The sequence below is a fragment of the Aspergillus luchuensis genome, chromosome 6 (assembly GCF_016861625.1).
Source record: "Aspergillus luchuensis IFO 4308 DNA, chromosome 6, nearly complete sequence".
NCBI classification, from domain to species: Eukaryota; Fungi; Ascomycota; class Eurotiomycetes; order Eurotiales; family Aspergillaceae; genus Aspergillus; species Aspergillus luchuensis.
The window spans coordinates 446963-466790 of NC_054854.1; the positions used below are offsets into that span (position 1 = coordinate 446963).

At 48.7% G+C, this 19828-nt stretch overlaps 5 protein-coding genes across 5 annotated transcripts; 3 read left to right on the plus strand and 2 right to left on the minus strand.

The window, feature by feature from the left end:
• Positions 1 to 637: 637 nt before the first annotated feature.
• Positions 638 to 2878, plus strand: AKAW2_60156S (uncharacterized protein; the record flags this gene model as incomplete). Its single annotated transcript, XM_041692250.1, has 3 exons — positions 638 to 1320; positions 1374 to 1630; positions 1689 to 2878. 3 exons carry the CDS (start codon positions 638 to 640, stop codon positions 2876 to 2878), a joined length of 2130 nt encoding a protein of 709 aa, XP_041545654.1.
• Positions 2879 to 5494: 2616 nt separating this feature from the next.
• AKAW2_60157A (putative mitotic spindle checkpoint protein (Mad2B)) lies at positions 5495 to 6376 on the minus strand (the record flags this gene model as incomplete). The annotated part of the gene is made up of 1 exon (XM_041692251.1): positions 5495 to 6376. One exon carries the CDS (start codon positions 6374 to 6376, stop codon positions 5495 to 5497), a length of 882 nt encoding a protein of 293 aa, XP_041545655.1.
• Positions 6377 to 11173: 4797 nt separating this feature from the next.
• Positions 11174 to 14401, plus strand: AKAW2_60158S (putative importin beta-5 subunit; the record flags this gene model as incomplete). The annotated part of the gene is made up of 3 exons (XM_041692252.1): positions 11174 to 11992; positions 12047 to 12576; positions 12631 to 14401. 3 exons carry the CDS (start codon positions 11174 to 11176, stop codon positions 14399 to 14401), a joined length of 3120 nt encoding a protein of 1039 aa, XP_041545656.1.
• Positions 14402 to 16772: 2371 nt separating this feature from the next.
• On the plus strand, positions 16773 to 18038 carry AKAW2_60159S (class I SAM-dependent methyltransferase; the record flags this gene model as incomplete). The annotated part of the gene is made up of 3 exons (XM_041692253.1): positions 16773 to 16811; positions 17042 to 17749; positions 17799 to 18038. The coding sequence occupies 3 exons, from the start codon at positions 16773 to 16775 to the stop codon at positions 18036 to 18038; spliced, it is 987 nt and encodes a 328-aa protein (XP_041545657.1).
• A 261-nt stretch (positions 18039 to 18299) lies between these two features.
• On the minus strand, positions 18300 to 19244 carry AKAW2_60160A (phytanoyl-CoA dioxygenase family protein; the record flags this gene model as incomplete). The annotated part of the gene is made up of 1 exon (XM_041692254.1): positions 18300 to 19244. The coding sequence occupies one exon, from the start codon at positions 19242 to 19244 to the stop codon at positions 18300 to 18302; it is 945 nt and encodes a 314-aa protein (XP_041545658.1).
• Positions 19245 to 19828: the final 584 nt, after the last annotated feature.

Sequence of the window (19828 nt, forward strand, 5' to 3'; positions counted from 1 at the left end):
TGTGCCAACCTTGGGCCTGTTGATACTATTCCCCGTTGGGTGACCAGGCATTCGGATGATCAACCGCTAGACAATATCTCTCCATTCACCAAAATTCCCTATACAAAATTTAGCGACCTGGTAGCAGGATAGCGCCTTACAAAAACTCAGAGGCTGTGGGTTGGTTTCTTCAGCCTTGCTTGGGTGGTGGCCTCAGACGAGCCTGATCCTCACTCGAGTAGGTTCACTTACAGCCTTTGTGTATCATCCATTCATGCTTGTCAGGTGTGCACAAGACAATCAGCTAAGCTCGCCTTGGCTGTACGCTTATTGCTCTGCAAACAGCCGCACGCCCTTCAGACTGATAGAGCATAGATAGCCTCATCACGTTACTTTCACTGCCCCGAGCGATATACGGCCGTTGCCGACGTTCCTCAACTGTTGCGGGGTCTGCCTCTCCAGGCAACGCTTCATTTAACATCTTCACCACTATTACCTTCCCCCAAATAAAAACCAACCACAGCTAATTAGCGGGCCCTCAATTTCACTTTACTTTTGTTATCAGCTCTGATCCTTTGGTTCACCTTGGATTCCGTTTCAGAAACTTTCAAACGTAGGAATATAACGCTTTTTCTGTTCGTTCAAAGCAACAAGAACAATGGAGGGGCCCAATTTCACCAATCCCTTGTATTCTGCTCTTCCTATAAGAATGGGTTATATGGACCATGCAAATGCAGATCTCACTCTGGATGACAACCCTGCGCTGCTTTGGGATTTATACGACCACGGCTTCTATCCTTTGCCTGACTATGACCAACCAATGAAGAAACAAAGGCAGATTAGTCACGGCAGCAGTCGCAGCAGCGACAACAGTCATGAATCCATAATCAACATCCTGGACAGTGATAGTGATGATAACAATCGTCTTGGGTCAGGGATCGAGTCAGGGGCCTCCTTGCGCCCATCGACAAAGTCGCTCTCATCATCGACCATGGCCACCACGTCAGCCGCATCACGCTCCAATACGCACTCTGAAGCAGTGTACATCGATCTCACTTTGGACGATGAATTATTGTGGCAGATCACAGACATCTTTCCGGGCATCAGTCACCAGCATGTGGAAGAGCTGATCGAACTTCATAAGAAGCCTCAAGAGCACCAACCTGCGCCGCCCCTAGATTCATTGAAGGAAAGTGTTATTGAAGATATCTTACGGCATCCCAGTTATCCTAAGCAGGAAAAGGCCAAGAAACGTAAGATTGAGGACACAGACGAGGAAGCTACGATACGGTATTTGCGAGATATACCAGAACGAGGTAGTCGTGCATACCTCCAACTAGCGTAAGTGCACCGCCTATAATCATGAAAACCGAAATACTGACCTTCTAATTTAGAACCAACTTGTTAGCCCAAGAATTTGGGTGGATGCCGATGAAACATATTCGGGATGTTCTGGAAGAGAAAAAAGAGCTCTTTGCCGCGTATCTCACTCTGCATTCTCAAGAGAATGAACAGACGGGAAAGTACACGAAGCTGAAAAGTAAAAGGTTCTCGAATGTGCCAAATCTGGGCAAAGATGATAAGACACCTATTGCTGAGAACTTGGCTCGCGAACTAGGAGCCGCCAAGAAAAAAGCTGAAAAGGAGGACGGTAAGTGACTTCTCTCTGATAACAAGGGATACATACTGATCATCACTCTCCTGCAAAGATGCCCTTCGCAAAAAGAAGGAAAAGCAAGAAGCCGAGATCAAAAACGAAGAAGAACACAGCCGAGCTGGGAACCTCATCGAATGCCAGTGTTGCTACCTCGATGTTCCAGCGAACCGATCACTTCCTTGTGAGGGTGATAACGTCCATCTCTTCTGCTTTGCGTGCATTCGGAAGTCTACGGAGACTCAGATTGGGCTTATGAGATATCAAGTCCAATGTGTCGATACTAGTGGCTGTCAGGCAAAGTTTTCTCGCGCACGGCTACAAGAAGCTATCGGCGAGAGTTTGATGGAAAAGCTCGACCGCCTTCAGCAGCAAGATGAGATCCAGCAAGCTGAGCTGGAAGGCCTTGAGGCTTGTCCGTTCTGTGAATTTAAAGCCATCTATCCGCCGGTGGAAGAGGACCGAGAGTTCGTATGCAAAAACCCTGACTGCGAAATAGTCAGTTGTCGTCTCTGCCAGCAGGAAAGCCATATCCCGCGCACTTGCGCAGAAGCCAATAAAGAGAAGAATCTTCCTCAACGTCACTTAGTCGAAGAGGCAATGAGCGAGGCTCTAATCCGCCCTTGCCCCAAATGCAAAGTGAAGATTGTCAAGGACATGGGCTGCAACAGGATGGTTTGCTCCAAATGCCGGACTGCAATGTGCTACGTTTGCAGACGAGATATTACCCGAGAGTTGTACGAGCATTTCGAGCGTCCTCCGACCTATTGTCCCCTCCATGACAATCCAGCATTACGCTCGTTACAAGAGATTGAGAAAGCTCAAAAAGACACTATCGATAGTTTATTGGCACAAAATCCCGAATTAAAGGAGGAGGAGCTGCGAGTCCATGACGCAAAAGACTCGGCCGCAAAAATGTCGCACGTCCTTCAAGGTCATAATAATGGACTCATACGCCATTTAGGGCAAGCGCCAATCCATCCCAATCATGTGGTGTATCCAGGGCCAGCTATCCCAGTAGGAAGAGCCAACCCCCCAGCTGTTGCTCACCGAGTCAATGCACCCTTTGGCAACGATAATGGCTGGGGTGGACAAGGCTGGCTTCAGAACCCATTAGGACAACCTAGGAACCCACCAGGACACCCTGTGCCTACAAACGTCGTACATAGGGGTGCGAACAATCGGGGCAATCCTCTTCAAGATCCGGCGAGAAGGGTAGATACCAGACCCCCATGGCGATACTAGTGGTATCAACATGAATCCGTCTGGCGCCTACCTATTTCTTAATCGACGATCTTGATGGACATTCATTTGCTCCGCTAGGCCTTTGCACCTCGTTTTAGTCTAGAACAAGCGACACACCATACCCTGGATCGACACGTGTCGATACTGCAGCTCCCATCTTGGTATACCGACTTCCCTCCCTTTTTCCTAACACAGTTTCTGCTTGCTATCTTTACATCAAATCCAGCGTCTAACCCGTCCCCGTATCTTTCGCCTCCCGCATCGCTCTCGGTATAACAGCAATTGGCTATTCAGCGTTACACCAAAATGTTCTCTCATGCCAGACAAAGCCAACAGTGATCATACCCCTGCTTCATCCGAACAAGAAGACAAGACAGACAAGCAGTGCCCAGTTATTCATAGAACGCTTTCTTGGATGTTGGAATGCATCACAGGTCTTGGATTCATCACTCTAATTATTGCACCACTGAAGCGATTCCCCTAGCATCTATCTCCATCATCACATCCCCCGCCCCCGGGAGCCCTTTCCCTCTTCACCCAGCCCCCCTACCTCATCCATCCTTCTTGAATCCTCTATTATTTCCTTCTCTATCATCTCTAATCTTCCCTTTCTCTTGGCTAAGGTAACTTAGAATGGATATCTGATTCTCATTTTGGCATAATCCAATAAATCAACGACTTGATTATTACTCTTCTCTCTTCACCTACTTCTTAAAGTAGTCATCAATATATCCCGGCTCTTCTATAATCACAGTATCTCCATAGATCGATAGTCCGTTTTGAGAAAATCCAGTCATGACAAATCAGAGATCACATGTCCTGGACATCTTGGGTAAGTAATAGTACATGCAAGAAACTGGCGGGGTAGTAATCAGCTAAAATCTGTAGGATATGTGTATGATGGAAAGCATATATAGTATCACGTGATATGGCCTATATGGCCTGAGAACTAGTATAAAGCTAAAGCGAGATGAAATCCACCTATTAACTTTTGTTCAAAAATATATTACAGCGACGGACTGCTGCATGAAGAGGGATCATATGACTACGGAACGCGCTGGAACGGACCATAAAGACGATACGGCGGCAACATAAAAAAAAAAAAAAAGCAGAAGTGAGCACCAAATATGAAATCGAGAAAAGTATTACTATAGAGATTGAGATAATAAAAAGGAACTTCCTACCTATCTGCCTACCGAGTGCCCGGCCTAGTCTACTACTCATCACTATCTCATATCCATAACATCACATCTTATCAGTCATGAGGACGCAAAGTAACGGCACCAAAGGATAAACAAAAAAAGCAATGTAGGCGATGGTGATAAGATGGAAAACCGAGCCCAACAACAAGCGCTGACAACGAGTCAAAAAGGCAACCACGAAAGCCGTGTTTGATGGAAATCCAAAGAGAACCAGACAAGACTTTCACAGGATAGGCAGCATAGCACATGACCGACACGCATATATGCCACAATATACAGGTGAAAAATAATAACTCACATGATGCGTTAGGAACCATTCTTCTTCCTCCTCTTTTTTTTTAAAGTTTCCTTCCATACAGATGGATCATCTGCGTTCTTTTTCCATAGCCAATCGATCAGACAACCTCATGGATAAGCACAACCAATTGTATTAGACACCCCATTTTTCTCGAATAGCAGCAGCTGTGTGTATCTGTCGGTTTCCGTAACTCAGCTTTGGTCTTTCTTCCATATAAGGCGATATGGAGTTCAGTGATACTGACACACTGTGGACGCCTGTATCCCATTATCAGCTGGTTTCGTGACTTTATGCAGCCAAATGGTGCCAGAATCCCTTTCACTGATTCACATTTCCAAGATGGGCACGACAGTCAGAGCGACGCGAAGGTAGAACAGAGGCAAGCACACACACACACGCCGAGAGAAACAAGGATATGCCAAAAGAAATGCGATGGGGACAAATTAACGATTACGGACAGGACTCGAGACCCTTCCCGAGCAGTGGGGACCATGCTGGCAACTTTTTGGCAGCTAGTTGCTAGATATTTGAATTTGCTAGGATCATGTAGTTGGAGAGAGAGCTCAACAAAGGAGACGAGCGGAATACAATAGGAAATGGTATGAAAATGAGAACACTCCGTGGAAATAGCGGGGAGGAGAATGGAGAATGCTTTGAAAAAAGAAATAGAGACGTCTCCAGAGATGAGAAAATTTGGAGGTAAAAGAAAAAAAGGAAAAGGGGCAAGGAGAAGAAAAAAGAAAAGAAGAGAGATATAAGTAGTAATAGAGAAGAGAAATAGAAGGGGAAAAGGAACGTGACAGAATGACGACAGGCAGAAATGGACGGAAAGAAATTGCGAGCAAAAAGACAAGGAAAGATATGAACCAGATCTATGTAATGCCATGCGAGTCCCAGAAATCGTCCGCTCCCCATTTTATATATTTGCGCCGCTCACTCGGACGACAGTGCCTAATTTCCTCATCCATCATGTATGTTCGATCATTGGTCACGCTAAAACAAGAATGAGATAAAATGGAGATATGAGATAAGGAGCAGAAAATGTTTCACTGAAATCAGAAAGTAATGGTGAACTAGACGAACACGGCAGCAAGCTATAAGATAGAGATCCGCAGCTCATGGTGGATGTTCAGAGTCCACCGGTTCATTAAACTTCTGCCGTGCCTCTTCCACCCATAGTTCCAGGCGAAGCTCTCCAGCTTCTACACGTCGTACCGGGACCGTCTTGGCACGTCCATTCGATACCTTGGGAGGCGGCTGTTGCGGCTCGCCGTTTCTCAACTTAGAAACGGAGTAAGGGGCGGTGCACGATCGGAGGTGGACCTTATCCGGTTCGGCCACAATCCATGTCTGTTCTTCGGTTGTGGTCCCCGCCGGGGGTAAAGCATCTTCCCGCACCTCGATGCAGACGGTGAAACTGAATTCATCGTCCCGAGGCAAGGGAGTCAGGCGCGCACAAGCTGAAGCCAGTCTTGCTAGACAGGCCCGAAATTGCGCTTCGAGGTCGACTGATGTGGGGGCGGAAGCCCGGTCGGTTACGGGAACACCCGCTTTGGTTTGTTCCTCCCTTCTGTCTTCGAAGGTGGTATTGACTTCGCCAGCCGGAACACGGGGGAAGCCCGATAAATCAAAGGCATATCGTTCGAGAGGTTGATTCGTACGGAGGGAGGAGATGATAATGCTGACAGCGGTTATTGTGCCTTTCAAGATCTCCGTTCCGACCGCAATTGACGCGTCATTGATGTAATCACACACCTTGGGGTGACGGGATTGTCGGACGGGATAGTTGTACGCCCGCACGGGGAGGAACGTGGCTCGTGGATAGACCGAACGTAAAAACAGGATCTGGTGTATTGATACGGTGAGGAAATTGGTGAAGGATGCCGCCAACGCAGACTGATTGTTGGGCATCGATCTAGGTGCGGTGACCGGGGCGGAAAAAGTTGTCATGGTGGTAGTAACGGAGTTGACGGTGGTACTCTCACTGGCAATCGGCATTGCCGTCGTAGGCTCTGGTATCGTCGTTTCCACGGGAAAGATGGTCTTGACGGGATCTCGGAGATTCTGAGTGCTGTTCCACCCTGAGGCTAATCATCGCTCTGCCTTTTTCCAGACGAGTCAACAACAATATTCGATTCCACTCATGGAGAGGTTGATATATCTCTCTTCCACTCAGGTATTCCTTTGCGACAGCAGGAGGGGGGATGGTGAGGCGAAGAGGGGAAAGAGTGGGGGTGGTAGTAGTCAAGGTGAGAGGGAGGAGGGATGAGGAGGGGGGGTGGTTGGTTGGTTGGTGGATGTGCGAGGTCAAAATAGGGAGGGGGGAAGGGAATGGAAATGAACAGGAGTTCGAAGAACCGGAAATGAAACCGGGAACTCGGAAAGATGATATAAAAAGACAAAATGGGGGAATAAAGCGAAAGAGTAAGAAAAGGAGATGGTATGGTAGGAGATAAGAACAAAGTTGTTGTGTAAAAGGGGAGAGAAAAACAAAATTGAGGGCGGGGGGTGGGTAGAGAAAAGCACCTAAGATAGGGCGTTGGTGGGAAAGTAGCGGAGATGGAGTGAGAGGGAAGTGGTGGTGGAAGTGGTAGTGGTGGTGGTGGTGAGTTGAGTAAGAGGGTCGTTTAAGGGAACGAGTGTGAGGGAGGGAAAGAGAGAGAGGGAAAGGGAAGAAGAGGGAAAGACAGCGAGTGAGGAGGGGAGGGGTGAGGGAGTGAGTGAGTGAGTGATTGGGGTTCGAAAAGTAAGGAAAGAACTTCGGAATTAAAACATACGTTGGGTGGACGAGACGAAACAAGCAGACCTCAGAGCATGGATGGAGTCGTTGAGATCGTGACAACCGGCGTGAACGAGATCTGGGATAGGATTAAGGAGAGAAGAGTTCTGGCTTGACGATAACGACAGCGACGACGATGTTGCTGCTTTTGCTGCTTTGCTTTGCTGATGGAAATTTCCTTTTTTTTTCCCTTTTTTTCTTCCCTGGTTGGAGTTCCGTTTTAGTATTTTCCTCTTTGGCTCTCCCCTCTCCCTCGGAAGTTTTTGTTCCTGGAAAAAAAAAACTTTTTTTTTTTAAAATAAGAGAGAAAAAAAATATTACTTGGCTAAAGAAGAAAAAATTATGTCTTTTTTTTTTTTTTTAATTCCTTGCTCTCTGCGTCTAGGGAGAGGAGGGACGGCAGACGATAGGAAACCAACCCTTTGAGGGGGGGGCGGCGTGGGAAGGGAGAGGTGGGCTGCTGGCTTGAGCTGGTTGTGATTGGGAAAAGGCCGTTTCGACCAGGGAAGCCCACTCAGGTCCCAGAACTAAAAGTAGAGAGGGAGATTTTGCAAAGAGAGCGAGCAGAAGGCGCCGGCAAAGCACAGAAATATGAAAAGAGGAAAAGAGAGGGAAAGAGAGAGAAGAGAGAGAGAGAGAGAGAGAGAGCAGAGCGAGAGAGTCGCGGGCAGGCAGTCCTTCGGAGGGGAAGGCTTGTCGGGCGACGAGTCGTCCAAGTAAAAGGCGCCCAAGTCACGGTTCCCAGCCCGTCACGTGGTTGCGTCATGGGTGTGGATGCCATGCAGCAATCATCATACTGCTGCTGGTCGTGGGAAAAAGGCAACGCACGTACGGAGTCCCTTCCTCGCCCGATGTATGCCTACGTCTTGTTTCCACCCACTTCCCAAGGCTGCCTGCTTACCATCTACTAGTCTACAACTCACACACATTCCTCCCCTCCAAGAGTCTGCCTGCCTACATCCTAGTTCTCGGTGGGGGTTGATGCTAGCCGAGGGGATCAAGTGACGCAAAGGGGTACCTCAGGCGCAGCTTGGGGGCGAAACAGAGGATGTAGGTAGAATGGCAAAGAATTTGGTCATGATGCACTACGACTACACACTTCCCGAGACAAGTAAGAAGCCCACACCGTGCAAGCACTGTGTAGCTTAATGCAAACTCATGGAAGGCACTCCGTTGGCAAAGAGGGCAAAAAGCAAAGGAAAATGAAAGATTATCGCTGGGCAAAGTATGACAGTATGTATGACGGTATGTAAGTAAGCATCTGCGCCGTATTGGTATTGTCCACGCCAGTACAAGACGACAAGACCCAGGCTCGTCAGTAGTGGGATGACTGACTCCAGTTCACTGAGCCGATCATCATGAAATCAAACTTGAATCGACACGTAGGTGACCGGGGTAGAAGACAGGAGCAGCATCAATAATAATTAGTCAGGATTCCGAGAGATTAAAAGGAACGAAAGTTAAAACAGCTAGTCGTCCCAGAAATCTTACTACAAAGCCGGAACAACTACTCTGTTTCCCCCGTATGTCGCCCAAGATTTCCAAGGTTCAATCAATCAAATCTGGCTTGCTCCGGGATTTAAATTAGGTCAATCAGTTTTACCTAGTTAACTAGTCGGTTAGTATAGTCCGGAGTAATTATTAGCTATCTAACTATGACATTTCAATTTATCTACTCCCTCTGCAGTGGTTGCATGTATTGCTGCTGGGTTGTTCCTCCCGGCCGAAACAGTGTACCCTCAGAGATCGATATCATACAAAGGGCCTCCTGCTGAGGGTCAGAACTTCGTCCTTCACCGTTGGAATGCCTTGAGGAGAAGCTGAAGAATGCTTAGTGCGCACGATACGAGAGCTACCTTGAGCTTACCCCTCCTGCTGCGGATTCCGGGTCTTATGCATGGCCCTGAAGGTCGCCAGTTCGCATTATTACCCGATCCCTGATTATTATTAGAATATCTCGACACAATTGCTCTAGCACACGCGATCGCCTTCTAGGTTGTTCCTCGTTGATCCATTTAAATACAATACCCGAGGCTACTTTTGACTGTATGGTATCCGATCTTTCAATGAGTAATGGTGTAAGAGTATGTATGGACATAACATACTCCATACAGCGACCGGGAGTACATTTCAAACCACACCATAACGTACTTTTCTTCTTTGGGCGGTTCCGCCCCTCAGCTGGCGTTAGATAATCAGAGTTGCCGGTTTATCCTCATCAACCCCACTATGATCGACTCACAACTGCCCCCTTCCAATTCCTTCCTGTCATCCTTTTCAGAAATGCATCGACTCCCCATCTACGCCACTTACCTAGCTACCCCGGTGATCACTACCCAAAGTTTGCTGCACCGCTGTACGGAGCACAGTCGATGATACATAGTACATAAAACATACATTTGGCCACTAGGCACATATGGAGCCTGGGGAGAAAATGGGCTACAAATACGCGGCTGGAGCAAAAGTACAGTGCAGGAACCCAGAAGAATAGAATCTATTGCTTCTCTACATCATCACACTCTCCATAAGTGGCTCCAGAATGGATTTACAACGATCCAAGGGATTTTCTTTCCTCCTTCTATGATTGGATTGAAGCCAGATCTTCTCCACAGAAAACTTCGACCTAGGCAGATCAGCAACTGAGACAAAAATGCCGCCTTTGATTCAGTCCTGGCTCCTTCACATAACTAGCTAGGTATTGCTGCTTCTTGGTTCAAGAGGCTTGCACCGCTAGACTTCACTGTCATCATTCCCAGTCCCTGGCCACCATTGACAACCTAAAGTGATATTATGAATTGGGCATAATAACGGAGCAAATTTGCTAATAACGTGCGAGCCAGATCTACCCACCCTGTATTGACCACTAAGATCCGATTACCTGCCATTGATCGCTCATGACTTCAGTGGACACAGCACCTACTTTTCCTCCTCCTTCATTGGGCGGCTAATCAGGCGGACCTTTGTATTGGCTGTATCTTCCTCTTGGAAGTCTCTACCGGATAACGTAGGAGCCAGCAAGACACCCGCCATCGCATGTACTTTGTTCGACCAAGTCGCCGGTCTCGGAGGTTATCCAAAATCCATCTATCGTTTTGAGACGGGGGGCTGTCAGACTATTGAATGTGGCTGCTTGGGAATGTCTAAATCTTTGTTCGGCTTGTCTGCGTACACGCATAACAAACTTCAGTCAAACTGTATTGCAATACATTGGTTTCTCATGTGTTCTGTAAGGAAGACTCGTATTATCATCCCTGGTTTCCCTGATGTTCAGGCCCGGATAGTTTGTGGAAAGTACAGAGACGTTGGGACGTGATGCTCAGACGTTGCTTGTAGGCTTTAGGCTATTTATTCTCCGATGATCAGTGACGTAAGTCGGAAAACAGGACACAGGGATACCGAAGACTTCTAGTAGTATAGATTACTCTCCCATGTCTTGCAGTTCAAGAGTTATGTCTTTCTCTTATTGCTGGCATCCAGAAATAAGGGAAGATATGCGGTAGAGCTTGGCCGCCATTGAACTGGGACATGCTGTCTATAATAAGTAAGGCTGGCTGAAAGATAGACCGTGCTGATAATAGACAATTTAAACACAGTACAGCACACTATAACCATAGCTGGACAAGGATGAGGGAAAGCTCGTAGTCTGGTTGACAGCAAACGCTAATAATTTACCTATTCACCTATAGTTAGTTGTTGTCTCAGTTGCCCGCGGGACTACCCAAACCAAACCAAACTGGAAATTAATTTGGGGGAAATTCTACCCCTCACCGCCTCCCTTTCCCGCAGCGTCTTCTGCCCCTCCACGACGCGACATTTCGCGATTGATATTGATTTGAGCCATCTACCTGAATCCTCCTGTTCCCGATAGCGTGGTTTGACGGAGCCATCTGTTGTGATCTGAAACGCCAGGATTTCAAGGATTGGGCTTGAATCCAGATCCGGCCCCTTGTTTGACAACTCTTGACTATACTCCTATCGACCCTCTTCCGTCTCCTCACCAACGTTTCCTTATCAACATGGAGCAAGAGCTCCTGACATTGCTGGCAGACACTCAGTCGCCGGTCTCCGATACTAGAAAGTCCGCTGAGCTTCAGCTTCTACGCCTTTATCCCAACGAGACTTTCCCCCTATCACTTGCGGCTATAGCCTCTCACGATTCCGTTCCCACCAATCTCCGCCAGTCTGCCCTTTCTGTTCTTCGGACCTTCATTGCCGCATCCTGGTCCCCAGTTCTCGATGAATTTAAAGGCCAGGTCCTGGTCAGCGATGCAAACAAGGCTCAGCTTCGACGGGCGTTGCTGGACTTAGCTACCATTACCGAAACTCCCGAGCGCAAGGTCAAGTCGTCTGCCAGTTATGCTGTGAGCAAGATCGCCAGCGCCGACTTTCCCGAGCAGTGGCCAGAACTTCTGCCTTCGCTGCTTCACATTATAAACGATGGGAACAGCACCGCCAGTGCGCTTCACGGTGCACTGAAGGTCCTGTTGGATTTGGTGGACACCGGGTTCAGTGAGGAGCAGTTCTTCAATGTTGCTCGGGATCTTGTCACTAGCCTCTTCAATGTCGCTACCAATGAGTCGAGAAAGCCGATGTTGAGAGCCTTGGCTGTCGCAGTTTTTCGGGCCTGCTTTGACACTTTGGAGATGGTCCTCGAGCAACACAAGGCGGCTGTCAAACAATTCATGGACGAAGTACTTGGTGGCTGGTCTCCATTCTTTCTCTCTACCCTGAAGGCACCCCTACCACAAGCTCCTAGTGCGCAGGAAGAGTCTAAAGACGCTGAGGTGCCCTCCAAGTGGAGAGGTGTCATTGGTCTGAAGTTGCAAGTGGTCAAGGTATATAGCCATTCTGCCCCCTTTGCTGATTCACGCTAATCGCTGACCTGTTAGACCTTGATGAAAATTCGCATGGTATTCCCGGGTCTCTTGACAGCTCAAAGCCCGGTATACTTTTCCACTATCTGGACTGAGCTGTCCAACATACAGTCTGCTTATCATGAGTTCTACATTGAAGATGAGAGACAGGGCCGTATGGAGGATGTCGACGGGCTCCCGTATACTTTGGACTTCTTGGTTCTGGAGGAACTCGATTTGATTCAGACGCTCCTGAAGGCACCTCCGGTCAAGGCCGAGCTTCAGCAGCAGCTACAGAATGCTGGGCAGTCGGCGGCAACAACAAGTTGGCTTCCCGAAATCATGAAGCTGGTTGCCTCTTATGCTCAAATCACATCAGAGGAGGAAGGCCTATGGGATATCGATGTATCTCTGTTCCTTTCGGAGGAGACATCGGTTACTGCCAACTACACGCCCCGTACTTGCAGTGGAGATCTGGTGATCAAGCTTGGCGAATGGCTTAAGAGCATGACAGTTGAGGGACTACACGCATACCTGAACACTGTGTTCTCCGATGCGTCCTCTACGTAAGTTGAGTTCCCTTCCTGGCGCTTCAAACGAAGACTAACCGCTTCTTGAAGGTGGAAATTGAAAGAATCGGCCCTCTACATTCTCAATCAGCTCCTCCGGGACTTTAACGAGGTGTCGCAAGGTATACCTGCTGGCTCGGCTAATGGAATCAGTAACTTCATTCAGTATGCCATCCAGCAACCAGAAGATCTTTTGAGAGCGCGGGGCTACCTCATTGCCGGAGTCCTGTGCCAGGTCGCCGACGACTCCTTCCAGCAGACGGCTGCATCTTACCTCGAGGCTACCATCAAAGCAATCACCGAAGATGAATCTGAAGTGGTCAGGGTCGCTTGTATTCGAGCACTGCAGGATCTTATGCCCTCGCTTCCTTCCAGTGCTACGGTCCCTCTCCAAGTTGCCATTGTTTCAGCTCTGTCGCAGTTCGTTTCCGCACATGACCTTTCTGACCAGTCAGAGGGTGAAGACCTGAAGGTTACCATTGCTGAAACGCTCCGTGATACCATCATGGTCCACCCGACTGTCGTTCTGTCGTCAACCGCCATTGATCTACTGTTCAGTGTTGCCAGCAGCGGAGCCACCAATTTCCAGTTGACGATGATCGTCACGGAAGCATTCGAAGACATAGTTGAAGCTGTCGCCGAGAACGGGGAAGAGGCTTTCGTTCGACTATGCGAGAAGGTTCTTCCTTCCCTAACCGGGGCCATCGACGTCGGCAACCTCACCCAGGAAAATGCTTTGACTAATTTCGCTGCGGACCTGATCCGTGCTCTTGCTGAAGGAGCATTAGAGCCTTTGCCAGCCGGCTTCGTGGAGACGGTCATGCCGAAGTTGAACCGCCTTCTGCTCGATTCGTCCGACGCGGAGCTGATCCGTCCTGCTACAGAAGCTGTCCGCCATATGCTCTCTCATGACTTCAACCAGTTTGTCGCCTGGAGAGACCCGCAGAGCGGTAAAGAAGCCACTGAAGTTGCCTTGATCATTATTGACCGCTTGCTCGGACCGTCGGTCGATGACAATGCGGCGACAGAGGTTGGACAGTTGGCTGCGGAGTTGGTGGAAAAGGCAGGCTCTGAACGTCTCGGTCCTTATCTACCACAGCTTCTCCGTGCTGTGGCCCAACGACTGGCTACTGCGGAACAGGCTCAGTTTATCCAGAGTTTGATCCTTGTCTTCGCACGCCTCACTCTAATCAGCGCACGCGAGGTTGTGGATTTTCTTGCGCAAGTCGATATTGGCGGCCAGAGTGGACTTCCCATAGTGCTGAGCAAGTGGCTCGAGAACTCGGTCAACTTTGCCGGTTATGATGAAATCAAACAGAACATCATTGCACTAGCAACACTGTACAGTCTGGGAGACCCTCGCTTGTCCGAGGTGCAGGTCAAGGGTGATCTCATCATCCAGGACACTGGCCGTATCAAGACGCGGTCCCAGACACGCAACAACCCTGACCGGTACACTACAGTGACGGCTCCCTTGAAGATTATCAAGGTCCTTGTTGAGGAGCTGGCTGCTGCATCCGGCAACAAGGAAATCGATGCGGCCACGGCGGCTGCTCTGGAGGAAGAGGGTAGCGACGATGACGACGAATGGGAAGACATGCCCGGCAACACCCTTGACCTCAATTTGGGTGTCACCAAGCAAGAGCTGATGGCATTTGGCGAGGGCGGATCGGAAAGTGTGTTCGGGGTACGCAGACGCGACGACGAAACGCAGGCCTTCCTGTTGAACTTTTTCCGTGAAGCAGCCACTAAGCCTGAGTTCCAGCAGCTCTATGCAGCCTTGACTCCGGCCGAGCAGGAGAAGCTGCAAAGTTTGAACTGATCCGGCTTGGCAGCTGTCGACAGGTTGATACCATCTTATGGACAAACATTACCTTTTCTTTCTTCCATGTTCTGTTTATGCCCCACCCCTCAGCCGATGCCGGGAATCACATATGAAACCCGTTAAATGCATGCATAGGTACATCTAATGATTGTATGAACAAGCAGTACATCAATGATCGCAATCAATCCTGCTAGTGCCGATAAGACAGCACGCTGTGATTCAGCAATTCCGTAGGACCATATCTAGTAGTAATTCAAAAACAGTCCGACCCGACCCAAGAAACGTCAACGAAAGCCATGCACCTTCCCTATAGTGTTTCACCTGGCAGTTAATCTAGTCAGTTAGTAAGTTAGCTAGACACCTGCAGCTGACAACAAACCAACACGTAGCCGGGTGTCCGGATCATCCCGATGGTCATGCATTTACTCCTTCGGGCTTGGTCTTGAGGGTGGAAGAGGGGGGGATGGGGGGGATGTGGTCGAACGATGATGCTTCCTGCAGGAAAAATATCCCTAGTGCACAAACTAAACTAAGTACTAGATAGCCCACCCAGTGATCCAGGCGTCTGTTGCCCCATAAAAAGTTCGATATAGACGTTGCATTTAGTTAGGCCTGTGATTGATTACGTGCCCCCCCAAGTACGTACCTATCACATATCACATTACTTGAGAAGATTGATTAGTTGTTCATGAACCAGTTGTTGGTAGATAGAAGTGTTGAACTAAGGAGTGGCGGGCACATTGTCAGTTGTTTTTTATTGTGGGTCGAGAGTTGAGAGAGGCTTCACCGCAGGAGGGAGGGACTTTTACTGTTGAGTTAGATAAAGACTATCTGGTAGGTACTACTGTTTCTGTGTATGTTTCAGGTAGTAAGTATTGGGGTTTGTGTGTCTCTGTCCTCGGCTATTTGGTCCTTGGACTTTTCCAGTCTGGTAAAGAAGTGTAAGTAGTAGGTTTCGGTGTCCACATCTGCTTCTGACATCTTCTCGCTTAGTTCACTGTTGGGCATATTATATTAATTAATCATACCATTTTGGCGCAAACTATCATTAGTGGAGAAAATCCATCGTGGCTAGGTTAGTAGTATTTAGGATGAAAAGACCCGACCCAGAGCATCAGCACTTAGTTGGTTCATCTATCTACCTAGTCTAGATAGATAGATAGTAAGTAAGTAGTAGCTGCATGCGATGAAGTGGCTGATCAACTGGCGTGATTGGGATCCCGAAACGGGACCAGCCGTCACGGGGGAGCGGGGCTGGCCTGGGCTGGGCTTGGGGGGCCGCTTGGCTGGACAGCCTTACTGTTTTCCTCGATGGATATTTGGATCGAAGACGGTTCGACTTAATGATTTATTTATTCAATGATGTATAATATGGCGGGGTGTTTGGCAATCTCTATTTTACATATTATGTGAAAGTTCTTTGTCATTTTTCTGTGGTGGTAAAGTTAACTACAAAGTAGGAGCAACAGCCACAGCGCAAGCGTGCGGAGAAAAATTGTCTGAGGTTACATAAACTACGCAGCTGAGATCCCAACTAGCGTGGAACCAGAGTGAGGGGATTGGGAGAGAATCAATTCCAAATTCTTTTAGGGCACACACTAGTAAGTAGCAACTGCGGGCTATCTGGACCAATCTGTGGAAAGCATCTAAACTATGCTTGTGTGGATGGGCTAATTGCGCGAGAAAGAGAGTTAGTAGTTGAAAATAGATACAAGTTTTAGTAGGAAAGTTGATCCATTTTCCATGGTTACTTACTGTCAATATGATGGATGGCCTGTCCGGAAAAGACCCGACCAATAGAAAGAAGGAATGGGTGGTTACCAACAAGACGGGAATTGAAAAACTGACTTGACGATACCAAGCAATACCGGGCGTCAACCCCGACCCAGAGCCCTGGCACCAAGCTAGTAAGCCTTCAGCTACTTACTTCCCTTCAATATTGTGTGCTCACCGACCCGAGGGCCTGTTCCCCGGGACCGCCTCCCCCTGTCCGTGCCGCAGTTACCCGTATCTTACCTGGAAGTTTAGTTATCCTATCTTGTAGTAGTAGTTGACTAGTCAATTAGCCATTTCCCAAAGCTCTCTTTCTCTCTCTCTTTTTAGTGGAGTTAATTGCTGTTCTGTCCTGCTCTTGCTCTCTACCTCTGCTTTATTTCTTTCCCACTTCTTGTGCTCCGTCACCTATTTATTTGTCTACTTAATTACAACTTCTTCTCTCTCACTAACTATCCAAGTTCCCCGGTGCAAGCTCACAACTGCGGGTGCCATCTTGGAAGATCCCACTTATTCGTCTCCTTCTCTTTCACTCTCTCTCTCACTCCCTCCCCCCCTCCCTCCTCCCGCATTGTCTCCGCCCGTCATTTCAAACATGCCACAGCCAGATTCGGAGGAACACATTCAGGTAGATGTAAGACATCCCCCATCTTTCCGACAATCATACTTCAACCTATATGTTTTCTGTTTTTTTGCGTGCATCTCCGGTTGTTCAAGCAACCACTCAGCGCTTCGACTGAGAGACATCGATCAATATGACGCGATGCTTGCGGAGTTGTGATTTGATTGTATTGCGAATACCAAAGGCTCTCACCTCAGAGTACTTACTACTCTTAAATGCGGCCATTAAACTGACTCCCACAGACAAGCGACGAAGACTCCCTCATAGATGAGCAATCCATCATCGAATCCAATATTTCAATAACGTCATCAGTACGAGATTACTGTTACGAAAATGGCCGCCGGTATCACGCCTACCGCTATGGGCAATATCCCATGCCCAACGACGAAGAAGAACAGGATCGCCTCACATTAATGCATCATGCCTTCAAGCTCCTCTTGGGGGGTGATTTATATCGCGCCCCGATAGGTGAGCCCCAGCGCATCTTGGATATCGGCACTGGGACGGGCATTTGGGCGCTGGAAATGGCCGAAGACTTTCCCAATGCGGAGATCGTGGGCACCGACCTTAGTCCAATCCAGCCCAAGTGGGCACCGCCAAACTGCAGCTTTCTCGTTGACGACGCGGAATGTGATTGGGCCTACATCGGTAATGAACCCTTCGACTATATCCATGCTCGCAGCTTGGGTGGCAGTATCGCCGACTGGGGCCAGCTCCTTCGTCAGGCTTACGAGAATGTGAAGCCCGGCGGCTGGGTCGAAATTCAAGAATCCGAGACCTGGGTACATTCCGATGACGGCACCTGCAAAGATGCCGTTATGGTAAGGGAACTGCAGCAGAAGTTGGAAGAGTCGAGTACGAAATTCGGGAGGCGCATGAACATTGCTCCTGAAGTGAAAGGCTACATGCAACGCGCTGGTTTCGTCAATGTTGTGGACGATATTTACAAGGTTAGTCTGTACAGTTCGTTTCGGGTTTGAATTCAGCTAATTGAAGTAGTGTCCTGTAGGCACGTGGCCAAAGTCCCCTCGTCTGAAGGAGATCGGACGAGTGGGGAAACTGATTCTTTATGACTCGGTCGAGCCATATTCGCTAGCTCTCTGGACTCGTGTCCTGGGATACACCTATGAGGAAGCCCAAGCCTTCGTGAAGAAGGTGCATGCGGAGCTTGCAAGTTCCACCTATCATATTTACATTTTCTTCCATTATGTGTATGGACAGCGACCATTAGACGGATGATGACGATACGATTAGACTATGTGACGGCCGTGACATGCCTTATGCCTCTGCTCTTTTACATTTTTGGCGTCAAAACAGCGGCGGATACATTATTCTTCTTTATGACGATACCCTCTTTCTGGGCATATATATAAATGTTCTTGGTATTCGAGCTCGATGCATATGCATGCTTAATGAATAGAAGTTTCGGTGGGACACAATATCCTTACATCCACATCCTTCCTCCTTTATATACAAAACACCATCTTCAATGCACACCTTTCAGCCCTGCAAAGAATACCCAACCCCCTCCCCACTCCCCATGGCCACCAAATTCGCCCGCATCTTCTCCGCCCTCTCCCCAATCCCAAAAGCCGCATCCTCGCGATGCACCCAAGCTCCAACTCCATGCTGCAACACCGCCGTAGCCCTCACCTTCTTATCCTCAGACGGAGCATTCAACCCCAAGCTCCCATGCAACGTCAGCCTCGTCTCCTCCCCACCCTCCTCCTTACACTTATACACCCCGCGATGCAAAATATTACTATCATAAAACACCGCATCCCCGGGCTTCAACTGGACAACCAACTGCCCAGGCAACTCCGGCTCATACGGCGCCGCATTGCGCTCCACTTCCGTGCGCACCCTTCTATGCGACCCCGGAATCACAATCAGCGATGAATCCTCACACAACGCCAGATTGTACTGCGCATGCGACTGTTTCCCATTCGGACTCTTATCCTGCAGCATCTTCAATTCTTCCTCCGGGGTTGCCGTCTCAGGGATATCGTCACGGTGCCACCGCAGCTCGAAGTCCTTGGTCTCCGGCGCGACGAGGAGGTTGAAGAGTTCCATTACCAATGGTTCGGGCGTATCGCTATTGCCGTTGGTGTTGGTGGTTGATGTCAACCCCAGTAGTTCCTCCGCCACGGCAAGCACTTTCTCGGAGAAATAGAACTTGGCGAATTCACTCCGTCCGGGCATCTCCGGGTGCAGGAGGTGCTGCACACCCCAGATTCCACCTTCGGAGGCGGGAGGAGGGGTCGTCGGCCATGGTGGGAATTGCTTCGGTACTGTGCGGAAGTGTGGCCATTTTCCGGTCCGCGTGAGAGTGGTCGCGTGCGTGGCTGTGGTGCGGTAGTGGGCGATTTCGTCCGCGGTGAGTAGCGAGGGGATTACGACGAAGCCGTCGCGTTGGAGGGCTGTGAGGTGGGGGGTGGAGGTCATTGTTGTTTTAGTGGTGTGTTGGGAGGGGGGGGTGGTGGTTGAGGTGAGGTGGTTATGTCGGGGTGATGGCGGGGTGATAAATAGGCGGGGAAGAAGAGATTGTTGTTGTTCCACTGGAATTGAACTACAAAAGATAATGGAATTGGGATTGGGACAATGGTATATATAAGGGTGTCTTTATTATTCTAGGTTGACTGGTATATGGGGGGATGTTGTTCCCATTACACAACAATGTGGTACACGCGATGCTACCTTGTCTGTCAGCCACATGTTACCCTTCCACTTGTTGCACTTTTGTGGTTTGATAAGCATTGAAGAGTTCAGTTCAAACCCACTGTTAACTAGTAATTGGGGTAAGTCTGAGTAATGGGCTCAAGTCCGGCGCTGATTGATTGATTACCCCGCGGCGGGCACAAATTAATCCCTGATCGATCAGTCATCAGGGCGGGGGGAGGAAGATTTAGTGACAGTAAGCTGCACTGACCTTTCATTCCATGGTTACATTGTGAGATTGACTAGTGGTTAGTATCTAGTTAACATACAAAGTTGTATATACGAGTATATTTTGTTGTTTTGATTCAAAC